At 28.9% G+C, this 20,171-nt stretch overlaps 1 protein-coding gene across 4 annotated transcripts in view; it reads left to right on the forward strand.

Moving 5' to 3' along the window:
* Positions 1 to 20,171, forward strand: part of PH4alphaEFB (prolyl 4-hydroxylase subunit alpha-1) — a 282,808-nt gene that overhangs the window by 234,280 nt on the left and 28,357 nt on the right. For all 4 annotated transcript variants that reach the window (XM_089174545.1, XM_089174547.1, XM_015333470.2 and 1 more), the window contains one exon: positions 8,717 to 8,919. In XM_089174545.1, coding sequence (XP_089030671.1) covers positions 8,729 to 8,919 — 191 coding nt within the window. In that variant the 5' untranslated portion in view covers positions 8,717 to 8,728. The remainder of the gene's footprint in view (positions 1 to 8,716; positions 8,920 to 20,171) is intronic.

The raw sequence follows: 20,171 nt of genomic DNA on the forward strand, positions 1-20,171 counted from the left end.
AGAGAAGACGGGGATTGTTCTCAAGACGAATTGTCTTCTGCAGGGATATCATTTTAACTCAACTAGTCTAGAAAATGAATAAAGGGTTCCATTGAAATCGAACGAGTATTTAAAGAAAAAATTAATCAAGATATCGATTGTTAAATGTGGATTAGTAATTAATTATTCTCATTTGTTGTATTATAGTGTAATTAATTGTAATATGAAAGTGGACATGATTGATCTCTTAATTAAGTATTTGTGATTAAAGAATAACAAACGAACGTTTGTTTCTTTCTCACTCAAGGTAAAATATTACATTACATTTTTTCTCTAATGTCCTTTTTATTATTTACTATATATTATTTTATTTATATGAATATATAAATAAATAGAATTTCGATGTACCATTTTAAAATTATACTATTAGTTAATCTTAATAATTAATATTATTTTTTACGATATATAATTAACGTTAATTGAATTTCAAAATGAACTTTTAATATATTATATTATATATTATATATTATACTAATTTTCCTATAGATTAACTTAATAAACGATTTCTATGACCGTGTTTAATTTGATTTAGATTTAATGAACTCACATTTGACGATAGATATAAATTTATAGAAGCTCATATTAATAAGATATTTATTTCAGTTTAAAATGTTACATATTTACCTTATTTACATTAATTTCCTTCCTTAAATCCTGTACCAACCTGTCTACCCCTACTTACTCCCTTTACCCAACTGTTTTTTATACTCATTTTATTCCACTGCAACGATTCGTATACATATAAAAAAAAAAAAAATAAAAAAAAATGTCGAAAACAAGTACGTTTGAACTAGGAGGAAGTAGTCGCTTCGCGTGTTTCCAACGAAGGCACGTAAACTTCAATGGAAAAGAAAAAGAAAAAACCAAAAAAAAAACAAAAAGAACAAATGAATTCCATTAACGTTATTGTGCCTCTTTGATTCTTTGGCCCATAGGCGCAATAAACGTCGCTATTAAAACGAATTTATCGTGCTTACGCGAGTTCATAGACGCCTTCTCCTCCCCATCTACTCTCCTCACCCATTTTTACCACCCTTACCTTTCTCACAACCTTTTAACCTTCGATCAGCATCCCTTTCTCATGACTTTTCTTTGTTTTCCTTTTCTTTCCATTTTTTCTTCTTTTTATTTTTGATTATTTCCTTTCCGTTCATTTTTTTTTTTGGTCTATTTCTTTTTCTTCATCTTCTTTCTTTTTTTTTTTGTCAAGAAAAAGCGTTTGTGTTACAGCAGTCAAAAGCCAAGTAATAAAAGGTTGTCACTTGTGCTTCGATGAACGATTTTTTCGTTCGTCTGTCATTTTCAAAGCGATTTGGTATTTTTTCTTGATGTGTGTATGTATGTATGTATGTATGTATGTATATGTATATATATTTTTCTTTTGATATCGCTCGAAACGCTCGTTGAGGTAAAAATGAATAAATGGAAACTCGTGGTAAATGAAAAAGTTATTTAACAGAAGGGAGAGAGGACGAAAAAGTAATTGGTAATAAAGGTCTACGTGAACGTTTAATAATTTTCCTGTGAAACATTATAGTAATACTTTTTGTTCTTAAAGAGAAACTACGTAAAAATGTTACAAAAGTAATTGAAACCTTTATTTACAAAAGTAACGAAAAATAAAAGTGAGAATAATTATTTCTGAATTATTAACGTGCATCTATATATATATTTTGTTTGCAAGATTGTAAAATTTTTTGTTTTTCTTATTTAATTGGTAAAACAAAGAATTGAAGGACATGAACTCATTTTCTGAAAAACAATTATAAGTAATTACAAGAATTAATTACGATTTAATGTATCTTTTTTTAATGACTTTTCTATTTCATCCTAACAATTACTTTAGAAATAATTTACACTGTGTTGGGTAAATTTTTGTACGAATAATTACAACAACGGATTACACGAAACCAAATGTATTTTCTCCATATCACAATTATTTATATTACATATCGTTATTTAACATACATCATTTAATGTAATATTCATTTATATAATAATTAAGTTAATGCGTATTATTATTTTTTCATCTTCAACAGATTTCACGATTTATGTTATTTAATATTTACCATTTGATGAGTAATAAACAATACAATTTATAACCAACAATAACCAATAATTATTAATATTATATATATTTGAAAACATTGATTTTATAATTAACGCGTTATATATCGCAATTATATTACATTAAATGTATGTTTCTACTTATTAAATAATTACAGAAATAAAAAACAAAGAAAAGATCTTCGATTAAAATGATAATAATTTGAAATAACAACAAAGAAACTTGACAACATCGAAAGATATCTACATCAACATGAAATATATCTATATCCAAATTTGTCTCCATTTTTCTTTCTTTCTGTATCTACTGATTATTATAGAGACAATGACAAAGTCGTTCAGAATGTCACCAATAACAGAGTCGTTTTAGTTCACGGAAAAGGTAGCTTTGAAAACGGGCGAGAGCTTCAAAATGGTAATTTCACGGTTTCCCGAGCATTATGCCCGCGGCCAATTTAATTCCGGATGGATGATCGTTTCTCTTTTACTCTCTTCTCCTACTCTCCTCTCAATTGTTCATCCTTTTTTCTATTTTTTTTTCTTTTCTCACTACAGTACCCCAACCTCACCTAACTCTCAACCCCCTTACCCCATTCCTTATTCGTTTTCACCCATCTCTCTTTTCTGTCTCTTCGTTCGTTTGACATTTATCTATCTATTTCTATTTTTTTCCTCCTCCTGTTGATTTCTTTATTCCACTTTCTTTTCTTCCTTCCGTTCTACTTTTCTTTCACTCTATCTTTCTTTTTTCTTTTAACTAATGTAAATATTTATCTTTCATTTGCAATAGGCATCTACTTAAACAAATATGGCATTCTACTTAACATTTCTTCATCCGTTTTATCTCACACTATTATAATCAAATATTTTCTAATTCTATCATTATTCTTAGGATTTGAACATACGAATAACAACAACTATCGGTATAGTTGATTCTCGTTAAATAAGAGAATCAAATTTAATACGTGGACTCGTCCTTGTGGATAATTCTGGACAATTACAGGTTTGCGGTTGTACCTTAACAAACTAATTTCTACTGCGTAATTAGAAACGTCCTTGTAAAAGAAAGAAAGAAAGAAAGAAATAAACGATGAAAGCAATAGAGAAAGAGACATAGAGGGAGGACGGACTCTTTTGATTCGTAGAAAAGGAAAGAGAGTGAAATAGGAAATAAGGGTTGAGATAAACATAGAGATGATAAGAGAGAGAGAGAGAGAGAGAGAGAGAGAGAGTCGAATTTTGTACAACTAACTCCTCGGATTTCGGGTTAATTACTGGTTGTGTAATAAACCTGGAGGCGTTAGATTAACTTTATTGGTAATTAGCCGTTGGTTCGACGAGAAAACGGAACTAGCTGGTTGGAAAACGACGACGAGGAAGAAGAGGACGATGACGATGAAAAAAAAAAAAAAAAAAAAAAATTTGAAAGAAAAGAACGGGGTGGGTATGAGGATTGACGTTTAGAATCACGTTACTAATAAAGTTTATCGATAATTGGAAAAAGTAAAAAAATCAGGTGTTCATTTTGAAATACGTATTATTTGATTTACTTTTCAACGAGTATATTTTCGTGTGTGCACATTTTCTAGGAGAAAATGCTACGCTGCTTTTCGATTTCAAAGTTCGAATTAACGTTTCTCGACGTATCTTTGTCGAACGAATCGAATGATAGAAGTTTAATTAACTTTCAAAAGATATGACGAGCTGTAATGCGCTCACCTAACAGTGAAAGAATTTTATTTGATGAATCATTGAAAAATTATCTTTGCGATATTACGAACAAAGTATTTTTTTATACGCTTTATTTCTTTTTTGTTTCTTTTAAAAGTAAGATATTAATTCTCGTTTGTTATATAAATTTAGAATGAAATTGAATGTAAAGATTGTACCGGTTAATTGTTGTTAAATGATATTATAACATTTTATAATTTGCCAAGATTTTTTCTTCCAGAGAATAATTTAGAATTATTTTCTTTATCTGAATTGCCAATAAATTGAATTTTCAATGATATTATTTGTAATAACTTCATAATAAATGATATATATATTTATATTAATATTGTAAGATGTATGTATTATATTTATTATTTTTATATTTAAAGTAATAAATTCTTACCAATTATCATTTATTCCTACACAATTTGTTTAATTATTATGACTTTTAGATGAAATAACATCGATCATTTCCAAAGTATCGATATTATCACTGATAATGTACGAAATCTAACAAAAAACAATAAGAAACTGTTTACAATAAATTATGATAATAATAAAATTAAATTTTGATAATAATAAAAATAAATGAATTTTGACATAATAAATCATACTTATAATCGAACAATTTATTTTGATTATCACAACGACGAGTTACATTTTTGTTTCAATAACTTTAACGAGAGATTTAATTTTATGAAGCTTTTACCTTCACCTCCACCTCCACCTGCACCTCCACCTCCCCGTCAACTAGTTCAACGAACTTTTTTATTTCTTTTTGTTCCTTTTCCCTTTTCTTCATCATTCTTTTTTCGTTGGTCGAGTTAATCGATTCCACGGCTCGTTGACTCCAGTTAATTCCGAATGATCGACAACCGGCATAGTGATCTTATAGAACCGTAACTCTTTATTTTTTCTTCCCTTACCTTGATATTCCATATTATTTAAAAATTCATTTATTTTCACGAGTACAGACAAAGTTAACCCTTAACGCTCCAACTTTTTTTAACTATCATACTTCGACTTGCTATTTTTTAAGTGTCACATTTGAAATATTACAATGACGCTTATTAATGACCACCAAGGAGTTTTTTTTTTTGATCCGTAAAAATTACCAATAACAACCCAACGATATATTTGAAGTAGAACGTCCAAAATCGGTGATGCCTGAGAGGCACACTTGGAGCTTTAAGGGTTAAAACTAATTAACTTTTTTTTCTACGATTTTGAAATGATTATTTCGTATCCATCCCCACCACTTTTCTTCATACTATTTTTTTCAACAACCTTTCTCTTCCTTCCTTTCATAATCACCACTCCTATCCTTATTCGAAATCTTCTTTTCCCGCCTTTTTTTTTATTCACGAATACCTTGGACTCTTTATCTTTCATTTCTTATACTTTATATATATATATACGTTTATTATACTTCCCGTGGAATACTCTTTTCGTAATACACCTATTCTTCCGGTGTGGCGCTTAATTAACGCCACGCATTCAATGAAATTTCCACCAGTACCTTCGGTCAATTTTGTTTTGCAGCCCGCGCGCGACCTTTTGAATTTTGTCTCGAGAGTTTAGCAAAAAAAAAAAAAAAGAAAAGAAAAAAAATGAGGGGGATAATAGAAAGAGGAGAAGAGCGAGTAGAGAAAGTGAGATAAATAGAGATAAATAGAGATAAAAAAAAAAAAATAAGAAAAGGAAGAAAAGGAAGAAAAGGGGTACCTACCCTACTCGTAAGGATTAATTTAATATGTTGGAAGGGCTCCTTTTATTTCTCTCTCTCTCTCTCTCTCTCTCCCCCTCTCTCTGTCTATCTTATCATCCTTTACTTTCCTTATAGTTCTTCGAACACTTTTATTTACTTCTTCCATTCACAAAGGTAGTCTCCCTCTCACAATATTACGAAGAAACTTGGCGACGATGAACGATGATGGAATGTTTAATAAGACGATCGAATTCAATGTGAGAGGGTGGTCAAAATAAAAGGGGAACTATGAAATGATTATTATAGTAAAAAGGGATGGAACCATTAAGGAACTTAATAATTTTTTAAAGAATCTATTTTCTTTTTTTTCAATAGAGAAAAGAAAGTATTCAAATTTTTTTATATTCGTATTCTCATTCACTAATCCATTACCAAATTCTGGGATTCAAGCTGTTCTTATCCTTGTAAGATCCCCCCCCCCCCGTGTATATAATAATAATACTTATTTATATTTATATACGTGTCAATTGTTTCACGTTATTTTTTATAATATTGTAGTTTTTATTTTGTTAGGTAGGTATTGACCGTGCCAACCAAAAATTGTAAAATCTTCCATATCTTACTTTATCACAAAATTATTCCTAACAAAACAATAAATTTAATGTAAAAGTTTAGAAATATTATTCTTTATTATTGAAACACTTTTGCATATAATATTTTCAATAACGTCCAAAGAAATAAAGAGGTGAGTGGTGGTAGTGATAGGCATTTTGTTACTAAAACTCTTTCACGCTGTGTTTCAAAAGAATTCATATGCAAAGTGGCACACACACACACACATAATTTTCTTTCACATTTTTCCTTCGAAGTGCTTTGGCGAACATTGGCAAATGCAAAAAAGAGTCGAGTAGAAAAAGAAGTAACGGGGGAACAATGGAAGACGAACGAACTTGAGAATCCCGTCGAATTCTTTCTTCACTATGAAAAGGTGTTCTTTTGCTAATCTTAATTAACGCCCAATGCTTTTTCTAAAGTACGTTTTCTTCTTTATTCCATGCATTTCTACGTAATATTTTTCTCGTACGAGACGTTTTCCTGTTTACTTAGTTTCTCTCTTTCTCTCACACACACTCATTCACTTATACTGTCTTCCTCTCTCTTTCTCTTTCTCTGTCTTTCACTTTACGTACTTTACGTACTTTATGTACTTTACGTACTTTCCTTTTTCTTTGTTCCATTCCTTTCTACCTGTCTACCTGTTTTTCTTTCTTTATCTTTATACAACCATCCCCAACCCTCGAGAACTCAAGTTTTTGAACTTTCGAGTACTCGCAAAGAATGATGGAGGTAAACTATCTGAGGGTAATAGTAGTCAGAGTGTGAAAAGGTACCGTTTCTGTTTCCATTTCCTCTACTACAGACTTTACGATCAGGTACCGTGACGAAATAAATCGTCGATCTGTTAGGCGTAACTTGTATACCTATCAATTGCCTTTTATTTCTTTTGTTTTTTCAAAACTAACTTTTATACCGAATTGAATTGAATACATGGTAATGTACAATTTGTTAAATTAATCTTCCATATCAATTGAATTGTCAATATTGCTTATATAATTGTCTTGATTGCTTACCATTTTTCGGGTGGGAAAAGGGAGAAATGATGGGGTATCTTCATATTACGTTCAATCAATTATAAAATGTTTTCATTGTTTCATTAATATTTTCACAATCACAGTTGAAGTTAAATATAGTAAAGATTACTTTATTTTTTGTTGTATTTTTCTTTGTTATTTTTTCTTTAGTAATTACATTTATTATAATCGAGTAGACGACTCGCATTAAATGGGACGAGAAGCTTTAATAGCTTTTAAAAAGTATCACCTTGTATATATATATATATATCGTTGTATATAAGGAAAGTGAGGCAGACGGTCCCATGGAAACTCGATTAGAGAATTTTTCTTTAATTTGTGACCGGAGGCGTCCTGCCCCAGAGACAAAGTACTTTTAAAAAGAAACCGATCAGAGAAACTTTAGTATCACGTTAAAGGAGACGAACAAGTTGAACTGCAAAGTTCACCTTTTATATTCTTTATTTCTTTCAAAGTTCATCGTTCAATCTTTAACTTTCAAACTTAACTGAGAATTTGGCAAAGGATTTGAAAGGATAATTCGCTAGAGATTGGGATGATCTAATTTTGTCCTGTCTCTATCGATAACTTTCAATCGAAAATCTCAACTATCATCTACCGAATTTTTTCTGTTTTTTTTTTTTTTTTTTTTTTAACGAAATTCTATTTAAACATACATATATAAGATTGAAAATTCGTTTTGCTCATAATTTTGTCCATTTATTTAACCGAAACAATATCATTGGATTTTATCGAATAATAAAATTATACGTATATCGTTAATAAATGATGACAGAGAAATAAATGTTTTCAATCGAATATATCGTACATACATATATCGTATGGGAAACAAAAAAATGTTTATCGTAGAACGTAAACGGGTACGAGAGGACGACACGTAAGGTTTTTTATTGTTCCCAACCCCTTCCCTCCCTTAAAATTCAACGATCCACGCGACTCTATCAATCTTATTCGACCATTCTCGTTCAAATCAAAACGACTCGAACCTGCTGCTACTGCTGGACTTTTTGACGATGGTAGGAGAAATGATGGGGCTGTTGGTTGGGTGGTAGCAAAACGTAGGTGGCGTACGGTCAACAGTTTTTCTTCAGAAGAAGATTAAAAGCGTGAACGGTTCGAATGGACCGTTCGAACATTTTTTCGTCTAGCGTACGTGATTAATTGGTACTCATCTATCTTCATTCTATTGTCGTTAGTGCCCTGGTTTTTCTCTCATGTTTCTCCCCCAAACCCCCAATTTTTTCTCTATCGTAGAAAAATATATATATATATATAAAAAAAAAAAAATCGAGAGAGTATGAAAGGAAAAGTGGTTATGGTTATTGGATCGCGACAATACCTGATTGAATCAAGTGAAAAGCCACGAACGTTAAACATTTTGGAACTGAAGTTAATAAAAAAAAGAAAAGTTTCAAAATAAAGTCTTTTAAATCATGATCATTATTTTCTCTATAATTTGACGAGTGGTTCTTTAATATTTTATGAATTATTAAACATTCATTTTCTAATGTGTGTCCTTTTGGGGTTGATTTTCTAGAGACTGTCAAAGATGACGAGACTCGGAGGGATGCTGATTATTGTGGAAGCTATGTTGATGACAACACTTTTTATCAGTGCAACAGCTGAACTTTATACGGCATTGGCGGACATGGAAGAACTTTTAGAAACCGAATCGGTACTCATTGACACTCTTAATGGATTCATTAAAGCTCAGGAACAACGATTGGCTACTCTTAGAAAGTAAGTAGTATTTCTATTATTTTCTTGTTACTTAATTCAATAGTTCCTAAAGTTACAATTAGTTAATTTTCGGTGTTTTTGTTGAACTCTGATTTTTTCCAAGGTGTTTTATGTCCAATTCTAAAAAGTACACCTTAGTAAATTACGTAATTTACATACCTAACCACAGATTTTACAATTTAACAATTTTCAAACAAAATATTTAATATTCCACACAACTATATTTTTAAATATTATTAAATGCAATACACAGTAAATACACAGCAAATAGATATACATATACTTTTAATAGTTTAAAAAAAACAATAAAAAAAACATTTTTAAAAAGCCTTTTAAATACTATCTACGAAATATTAAATCAACTATAACCTTCATGACATATTGACATGTTAAAATGTATAGATTTTTTATGTTTTAATTATTTTTCTTATCGTTAACATTACATACAACATTACATACGTCGACTTGTTTATGACAGAATAATGTCATTTATTCTGCGAACGAATATTGTGTATCGGAAATTTATCTTTGTGTTTTATCGATTGAAATATGTAAGAATATTTCAATTTCCAATTAATTATTTCACGTTGATACAATCACATTGATGATGTCTCTTCTGATGTTAAATAACGTCATATTTTTACTGCAAACATTTACTCTGGCGTAAGCAAAAGAAACGATTCAAGTTTTTTTGTTATTTTTTTATTTTTTTATACTCTTCTAACAAACAGGTAAATCGAATCTAGAAAGTAACGAGTTTCTAATAAATACTCTCGTAGGATTAAAGATTCTTTTTTGTTTTTCATTTCTGTACGTTTGTTTATCGTACTTTTGATGTTACAAGTTTTTTTTTATTAATAAGTTGATTAATAAAAATAAAATAAAAATATGTTGATTGCAAATATCTGCACCAATAAGAATTAAATTTTTAATTTAAAAAAAAATCTAAAATAATAACAATAGTATAATAATTACGATTATGTTAATAACTATAGTAATAGTAATAGTTTCTTCTTCTTCTACTTGTAAAAGTAGATGGAAATGTAATGCAATTTTCAATCTAAATATTTGACATGCAAACCATGATATTTTTAAAAAGTTAGGTAGTACCACCATTACTTTTTTGTTTTATATCTATATGTGTTGTATATACATTTGTAATATTATTCTCAAGACTAACATATATACGCGAGATCAAGAAGTCGTTGTTCCTGGTTTTCATCGTGGAAAGTAAAGAGAGAGAGAGAGGGTGTGTGTGTGTATGTGTATGTATGTGTGTGTATGTGAAAGCCAAAGAGAAATATATACACTAACCCTTTGTACGTAAAGTTTAAACTTTGATAACTATACTATGAAAGCCTTTAGTTTATTTCTCGCGTACATTTTGTAGGATAAAACACGACTCTCTTTTCTTTTAGATACGATAGATCGATACAAAATATTATTACAAATAAGGATTTTATATTTTCAGAAAAATAATAAATTTTTCATTTTGTTGGAGTCTTAATTTGTATTATTTATGCAATGATTTTCTGTATGCAATTAATTTTTTGATTCAGTTTATTGATTACAAGTTTGTAAAAGTGTGGACGTTTTTAAAAATCAAGTGTACATTTTTTTATGTAAAATAAATTTTTGAGAAATGTAATGAAAACGTGAGGTATGGTTTAAGAAACTGCTTTGAGTTAAAACAAAATTTGTAGAAATTGATTGTGTTTGAAAAGTGTTGATGATGGTTTCCTATCGTTGAAAGGGGGTGGATATTTAGGTGTAACAGTCTTACAATTAACAATCTTACAAATGGGTTAAAGTTGTTAGAATAATAATAATAATGATAGCAATATTAAAATACTAGTGATAATAATAATTATAATAGTAGATGTTATAGTTATCATAAAAACAACTCTTCTAGTCGCAGTTAAACGAATCCTATTATTAAAAGAGGATGTTTTGGTAAAACAGTTCTATTTGATTATATTGTACAAAGTAACTATACCCTTCTGAGGTGGGGGGTTTACTATTATCTACCAATCACCACTTCAAAATGAAATTAAGTCCTAGAATTTTAGAAATTACTTTACTGTAACTACATAATTGACAACTAATATAAAAAAAAAAAAAAAAAAAATATAAGATTATTTTCTACGAAGTGGATCAACCTATGGGGATGATATTCTCGAAGGGTAGACATTTCCTCGAAGATTCCCGTTATCTAGACGCGTTGGTCGAATCACAATCTTAGCGTTAATCATCCCTTTATCTTTATTCTACACTTTTTTTTGTTTTTTTCGTTCCGGTCCTCCTTTGGTGATCTCTGAACGGTCAGAGATATTGGTATTGAAACGGGCAACGAGCCAAATCACACCCAAGGGAAGGTAAAAGGTAAAGAAAAAGAACTGGATGAAATGGAGCATAAAAGAAAGAAAAAGAGAAAGAGAAAGAGAAATAGAAAAAGAAATAGAAAGAGAAAATGACAAGAATGTCATACTTTCCCTTCTCGACCTTGTCGCAAAGTAAGCACAATGTGAATGGTACGACTGGCAAAGTGCAACTACCTTCTGACAAAGTGCAAACTCTTCTCAACGACTTTCCCCCTTTCCCCTTAACCGCCTTATCACTCCTCACCTCCCTCCCCCACTTTCTACTCCCTCTGTTTATTTTATATTTTCAATACGTTCTTCTTCATTGTCTTCTTCTTCTTCTTCTTCTTTTTCTATTTTTTCTTGTCTTTTCGATCTTTCGAATAATTCAAAAAAAAAAAACCAAAAAACAAAAAAAAATAACAGAAACGAGAACTGTGGTCATTATTTATCAAAAAAATATCAAAATCAATTTAACGTTGATAGAAAAAAATACATTTCAAATTGAAAATATTTATGATTTACTTTTATCAAAAGTAATTCGAATAAAAATAATAATAAATTGTATTTATTTTTACGTATGCATACATGATGTATATTTATTTAATATTCCCGTAAAGATTATTTAGAAAAATAAAAATTTCAACAACAACAACAAAAAATAGGGAAATTTTTGCATCGGTCAGGGAGTAATTTCTTCTCCAATATGTTGCCAATGCTATTTAAAACTTTCATTTTTTCCTATCTAACGCGTATCGATGTGCCACCAGAGACACTTTTGCGAACGAAACGAGATATACATACATATACATATATATATATATATAAAAGAGAAAGAGAAAGAGATAGGAAAAGGTAGACGACGGACAGACGGACAGTGAAAGATAGACGAAACTCCGATTTTCTCGCAATATTTTCGGTCCCTTCGAAAGATTTTTCTCATATTAGCATATAGATGGAAATTGAAAAGTCGTTTATGGAAAAACGAACCAGCGAAGCGGCTAAAAAAAAAGTTTCCGCGCTTGCACGAGAAAAAGAGAGAAAGAGAGAAAGAGAGAAAGAGAGAAAGAGAGAAAGAGAGAAAGAGATATACATGTATATGTATGTATATAGTTAGTTTGAGTTTTTCGTATAAGAGTTTTTAACTCTCGCAGGTACAATTTCTCTTGGCGAACGAGTGAGCTTCGAACAAGAGAAGCTTTCACGCGGTTTCACGGTCAATCCTCCCTTTTGCATTCGATCCCTCCCTCCCTTCCTCCTCCTCCACCCCTCCCCTCCCTTCCCTTATTCTACCACCACCCTTACTTCTCCCCTACGAGGGCTATTCAAAGTTCGCTGATCGTTGGACGTGCATGGTGACCACAAGATTGCGTGCCGATAGATTTGTTCGGGTTTCTGCCTTTGTTACTATTCATCGAACGACGATCCTTGAATAAATGCTACCTTATTACTCTGATCGTCGTGGTTACTGGGGGATTTGGCACCTGTAAATGACGTTACGTGACATGTGTGTGTCGAATGAAAATGACTCTTAACGATATAATATAAACTAACGATTATAAGATTATTTTCAATGTTGAAAATAGTTTGAACTGAACTTTCGTTAGAATGAGATACATTTCGAAATTTGGTTATACGAATGTTTGTTAAAATTTAGATTGGTTTTTTTTATTTTGTTATGATTTTTATTACGAACTGTAGTAAATTGTTTTTTTTTTTTTTTTTTTTTTTTAAATGAATGCACCACAATTTGTAAATATTATTTTATTTTTTTTATTTTGTATTTATATCAAACACAAATTCGTAGATCTATTGTAAGAGGTGGAGTGGAAATTCGTTTAATAGAAATATTTTGTACAATTTATAAACACTTTTTTTCTAAATTTTTTCAAAATGCAGTATTTTATATTCACCTAATTTACGTGATATTGATAAAAAATGTAATTTGTAATATAGGTATATATATATATATATATATATATATATATATATATATATATATATATATATATTTTTAAGTAACAATAGAAGAAAAAATCATTAAAGAAAAAGTTATATATAATATATTTTAAAAAATAGCTCGATACTTTAACTGTTAATTGTTCCTTAGTAAAGTGTGTTGAATAAATAATTATTATTTATAAAAAGATTCATAAAAATAAATTACTCTCACTTGCAATATTTTGTCTTCTACATTTGTCTAAGAATGTTGTAAAAATGACATGTAAGCTATTCTTACGTTGTGTATTCTTAAGTATTTCCTGTAACGTTTTGTTACGAGTTCTCTATAGTGTTCTCTTCGACTTATAGAGAGATATAAGATATAATTAGATTCATATTCATTTATATAATGTATACATTTTCAGACAGAATATTTAAACAGTTAGTAAAGAATCAATAATCAGAAATATTGACTGGACTACTAATTTATTTTTATAAAATAAATGTTATTATATCTAATATAAATTATATATATATATATATATATATATATATATATATATATATATATATATATATATATATATATATATATATATATATATTTAATATCTTTTTTTATGTATTATTAAAAAAATTTCTCAAATATAGTAGGAAACTTTTAGTAAAAAATTTCAGTGTAAAAATTCAATAAAAAATCCTTGTGACTTGCAAAAATGATTTCTTCAATTTTATTGAATCGAAACGAAATATTCGAGTACATTCATGATTGCAACTATGTTTTAGACTTATAGAAAAAAAGTTGAAAAAAAAAAAGTATATATTCATAGTATCGAAATTCGATATTATTTCTTTCCGATGTTTTTCATTTTGAAAAATTAATAATCACGTAACTAATTCTATCATTGAAAGATTGTCAATAGCAGTTCGTATATAGAATAATATATAAAAATGTAAATTCATTAAATTTAGTAATTTTGCAATTATCCAAAGTATATTATTATTTAAGTTTGAATAAAAAAAAACAACGTTGAAATAAAAAGATAGTACGCATTTGTAGACATACAAATATTAGGTCAAACTGTCAATACGAACACTTTGAAGATACATACGTTGTCGATACTTGACGTAGAATCGAATATTTTACAGATAGTATGTACATATGTAGATATATACAGAGATAAACCATAATATGTACGTGATACATGCAAATTCCATCCATATGGAGATGATTTCCACGTGACTCGATTATAATTGTTGAATTTCGATTAACCTTAGAGCAAATGAGAATTAATTATCTTCATCTCATTTTAAATCTGAAGGTAAGAAGAAAAAAAATGTGCAAAATCTTATGTTATCAGGAATGAATATTTTTTTATACAGTTGCTCTTTTCTTTATTATTGTCTTTTTAGTTTCCTTACCTTACCCACCCTCTAATTTTCTTTGTCTATTTTTACTTTAGCTTTCATTTGCATGAATTCGTGTAATCACAGTCTCGAAATCAAGAAAAAGTTCCTTGGCAAGGAAGTCCTCTTTTTAAACTCTTTCCCGTCTTTCAGGATTTTCCTTCTCTTTAGCGTTAATCGGACGAGAAAAGGAGAGAGAGTCAGCTTTTCTTTGAAATTAAAGGAATAGTTTGAAAGAGTGGAACAAAAAATTTTACCTCCTCCTCCTCCTCCTCCTCCTCCTCCTCCCCCGTCCTCCTTTTTAAAATGGAAAAATATCTTTCTTGGTTATATCAAAGAAATTCTTATTGCATATTCAAATAATATCTAATTAATATCGTCATTTATTTCCATGATTAATAACTTGAACAACAAAAAATTAATCAACCATAGTATCTGCTATAATCTATCAATATAATATAAACAATATAGTACACTAAATTGTTAAACTTATAATATTAGGAGTACCGAAATGTAATCAAAATTTCTTCAATGAGTACACTCACATTTAGTTTGTGTCAATGAAAAAACGAAAGACTTTTTATAAAGTGAATTGAACAATTTCCTTTACGTAAGGCAAAAAGTGTTAGAAAATGATATAATAAAAATTTTTTATTGATTAGCATTGAACATTTCGTTAATAAATAAATGTTTTTCGTTGGCAAAGAAAAATGTTCATTACTTTCCAGTTCCCCTAATAATATACCATTAAATTACTAGATAAATATTAACAATTAATTAAATTACTAAACTTAATATAATATAATACACTAAACTACTTACACTTAATTACTAAAATATATACATATTTTTAAAAAAAAAAACAAAAAAGGGTGTTAAAAAAATATACCTTATGATTAAGAACAACTTCAATTTAAACGAATATGATCCTTCAAAATTTCTTTATATATTTTGAGAAAAGGATAGTAAAAGATGGAGAAAGAGAGAGAGAGAGAGAGAGAGAGAGAAAGGGAATGATGACAGACAAGTACTTACATCATCGCATTTAGGCATACAAGCGGCTCACGTACAAACACATAGAATATAGTGAGAGAGAAGCGAAGGTGGAGAAGCTTTCGCATTGTTGACTCAAAGGTAGCAAGAGCATGAGCACGTGTAACTCGTGTTACACGCATGCATTTCTCAAACATATATATATACATATAGGATATAATACGTGGTGCACATCTTCGATGCTAGGAACGTCGACTCTCTGTAGAGAATGGAGGTAGAGGGAGAGATCGCATCAGACACGTAATCCCAAGCCGCACCTTGTCTCCCGATCCGACCTACTTAAGCTGTATTATGTTTCTATATATCGGAGTACTATTAACGACTACTTGCCCAACTAGGTCTCTATATATAAACCTATGTGTGCCATGTGTCTAATTATATATAAATACATCTCGCATCTGTCAAAATATATATTTTAATAGAATAAATATATATAACTATATAATAGTTAATATGTACTTTAATATACATGTATATAACTTTAGATCTGTGATATATAGAGTGTCTAAGGATTTCTCGTACTAAACGTTGCGAATGTATTCTAAGCTCAAAAATAAGAAAATAATCTTATATACCTATATAGGTCATTTTAAACTAAAATACATATGTATTATGTATTATATATATATATATTTTATATCATGTGAATCTTGATATTCTCCAATTTTAGTTTATTGCGGTATGTATGTATATATGGTAACACATACAAAATACATCGGGTGAAAGACCGAATATATGGGTTTATTCTTAGACATTAATATTTTGGACATAAACCAAGTGACCATGTAAATCTTAACATTCTCCAATTTCAATCTTTCATGGTAATATATACACATATACATATACATATATACAGGCTTAGGTAGGTTGATACTCTTACTGTATAGCATTATCCATTTCCGATGCTTTTACGATACCATATCGTGTCTTGTTCCAATTTCTGGTTAGAAATATCCTTTAACATTGACCAATACTAACACCGTCTAACCCTTTAATGTATGTACATCGATGTGTGCTTGGTATTAGTTTTCTGTTTAATCCTTGGTAAGTTCAAGAGAATTATAAAGTCCTAACACTGGAAGTTATAACCGTATATATCGTGCTTACCTACACTCATTAACACTAGATTGCCCAAGGCAGTCATTTTGACTGTTTTTTATTTTCAATTAGAAAAACAATTATGTATATAATGACACAATTTCTTAGAATTTGGTTTTTATTGTTAATATTTACTAATAACTTGTTGTATAACTGTAAATAATATAAGAAATATTAAAAATTAATTTTAAACAAATTTGTTTACACATTAGTTATTTTTTCACAATGCAGTCATTTTGACTGTTTTTGGGCAATATAGCTATACAAGAAATCTCGGGCAATCTAGTGTTAATATTTCCTTGCAATATTTTGACGAAACAACATCGCTGTAGAATTTAGTTATCAATTTGATCTTTTATATTCTTGTTTTTAGATTATATAAGATAAGATAGATTCTTGATGATATATTGATGGTTTCGATAGGTAGTTTGAAATGAATAGTCCAAAACCAATAGTTTCGCCTTACTTAGTTTGCATTCCTAACTGATCCGAAATTTTGATCAAATATTTTGATAAGACAAGATCGTTACCGAACTTTGTTATCAATTTGTGATAATCTTTTTTTCTTTTTTTTTTTAAATTATAAAGTATAAGATGGATTCTTGATATTTATAGTTTCAATTGGTAGTTTGCAATGAATAGTTCGAAACCAATAGTTTGGTTTCAGTCAGTTTGCATTCCCGTCTGATCCGAGATTTTGTGGGTGGGTTTTAGGGTCAAATGCTTAATGTTACTACGAGAAAGCCTCACTAAAGTTTCTTATTTTGTTCGAGACAAACTAGTTTACAATGCTGACTCGAACTTTTCATTCATCGGTTAAACCTCTGTGATATCAAGTTTTTAACATGGTCGCGTTACTTTTGTAATTTGGTTTGATCATATCATCAATCAATGGAAATTTGTTAAATTTGTTAATTAATGAAATAATTAATGTGTAAGTTGTTAGGAATCATTCGTGTAAGTACCGGTGAACTTAATAAATGAAAATATAAATGTATGTAGTAATAAATATGTAACTGTATAATATAATTTTTGCAATAAAAAATTTCCAATAATTTTTTTTTTTTTTTTTTTTTTACTTTAAATGAAATATAGGAATAAATTAAATACATTTAAAAATTTAAAAATTTTCTTTCATTATTTTAATTTATATTTAAAGATTTAATAAGATAAAATTTCAATTTGATAACTTGATAATTTCAAATAATATAATATTCTTTTTATAATTATGAAAAAATATTGAGTTTAGCAAGGATTAATATAAATATGAAAAAAGAAAAAATAAAGAAAAGAAAAAGAAAAGAAAAAAATAAGAAAAATTAATAAAGCCTACTTAAGAAAAAAAAAAAAAAAAAAAAAAAAAAATCATACACAATTCGAAGCCAATTTCGGAACACCAATTGCCATTAAGTTTATAGGCTTGTTCGTTCTCTCTAGTACCATAGGCGTGCTGATTAAATTTGTCGCTCGAATTTTTCCCCCTAACTCTGTATTGTCCCTTTTTTTTTTGTTCTCATTCTCTATTTTCCTTCGTTCGTGCTAGATAGGAAAAGAGAAAACGAAATCATTCGTTACGTCGTTCTACGGCTTGTCAAACGTCTGTCACACGTTCGTTTCTTTTTTATTATTTTATTTTTTTATTTTATTTTTCTTTTTTTTTTTGCTTCCTATCTTGCTTCGCGTGCACCCCCTTTTTCGATTCGTTTCATTTCGTTTCATTTTAAACGCTTCGTGTCGCTCGCTCGCTCGCTCGCTCGCTCGCGGGATCATTTTGATTCGAAATAACAAAAAATACAAAAAAAAAAACAGAAATAAAGGAAAAAAAAAATAGCACTGATCGACAAGCTAAAAACCGTAGTGACAAATTCGTCCGATCGGACAGATACGTGTTACTCGTCCATTCGTACACTTCATTTTAAAAGCCGCTTGTTCGTTCTCTACCGAACGCCGAATTAAATTTACACACGTGAAAATTTGTCATCCCCCTTTTTTCATACCATTCTTTTGTTCTTTTATTTTCTATTCTTATCTCGGTTAGAATCACTAGTATAGTTCGTATATATTTTGGTTTTTTCTTTTTTTTTTTTTTAACTAATATCTGAAAAAGAAGAAAAATTTCGATAATCTTTAGTGTTTTTTATTTTCTTGTCATTGAACGATAAAATTTTAAATACGAAACTGTTAAAATTTTCAAACTCCAATCGTAAATAAAATAACTTATGTTTCATGCAAAAAATGAGTAATTTAAAAAAAATCAAAATTTTCTAACTTTTCCAAAAAATAAAAAACAAAAGAATATTTCCGATAATGCTAACGCCATCTGCCGAAAAAATGGCGGCGTCTTCGTATCGACTTATCGACTGCACGAATTCTATTCATTCAATCCTCGAACTCATCAACGTAATTTATAATTCGTTAAGAAGAGTAAATATCCTTTGACGTCAAAGTTACATCGTACAAATAAGATAGTTAAATATCGTATTCTGCTTTCAAAATTCCGCTAGTTACATGTCATTAATATTTCATAAATAGTATAATGTGTATATGTGTTCAAAGGTAGGCATACATGTACCTCTATAAGACGTACTTTCGATTAATTTCATTATATTCATTTAAAAACTAATTAAAAATATTTAATAATAACGAATCAAATTTATTCGAATTTTATTTTATTTTTTAATATATTTATTATTATTTTATATATGTATATATCTTTTAATTTAATAACAGTAGCCAAAGTTAGAAAATAAAACAAAAAATGAATATTTTATAATTTATATTATTAATAATATAATTAACAGAAATACACAAAATATATATCATAAAATTAATTTTCACGATTTATTTTTGACATGTTAAGATACTGTCATTATTACCATACCGTCATTATGCATTCGAAATTAAAACAATTTATTATCAATATGGTTATTGAAAACAAAATAATATATATATATATTTACATATATGCATGAAATGTTTATTTTCACACCAAAGTTTATGTTATTAAATTATCTATATTTATGTTAAAGTGATTTATGTTAAAAAGAAAAGTAAACTTGTCAGAAATGATTCATTCGTTTGTCGTAATTAAAGGTTTTCTCGACCGATTGAGCCTTGCGTTGATGTAATGTACTCAGCATACGTATGTACGTGCCTTAAATCGCTAGTTGGAGAGTTTGCACACATATATTTACTCGCATTGGTTTGTTAAGTCAATAGGCACGTTTAAACGCACAAACAATTTCGAAATCGTACATACGTACACGCATACACATACATACGTACGACTGAATTTCCTGAAAAACGTACAAACATCGAAATTCCGAAAGCTGTGGTACGTACATTGTGTACGCGAACTTTTACGAGAAAGAACATTATTTTTATACTTACGAA

The sequence above is a fragment of the Polistes dominula genome, unplaced genomic scaffold (assembly GCF_049000335.1).
Source record: "Polistes dominula isolate Pdom_NZ unplaced genomic scaffold, Pdom_raw_medaka contig_68, whole genome shotgun sequence".
NCBI lineage: Eukaryota > Metazoa > Arthropoda > Insecta > Hymenoptera > Vespidae > Polistes > Polistes dominula.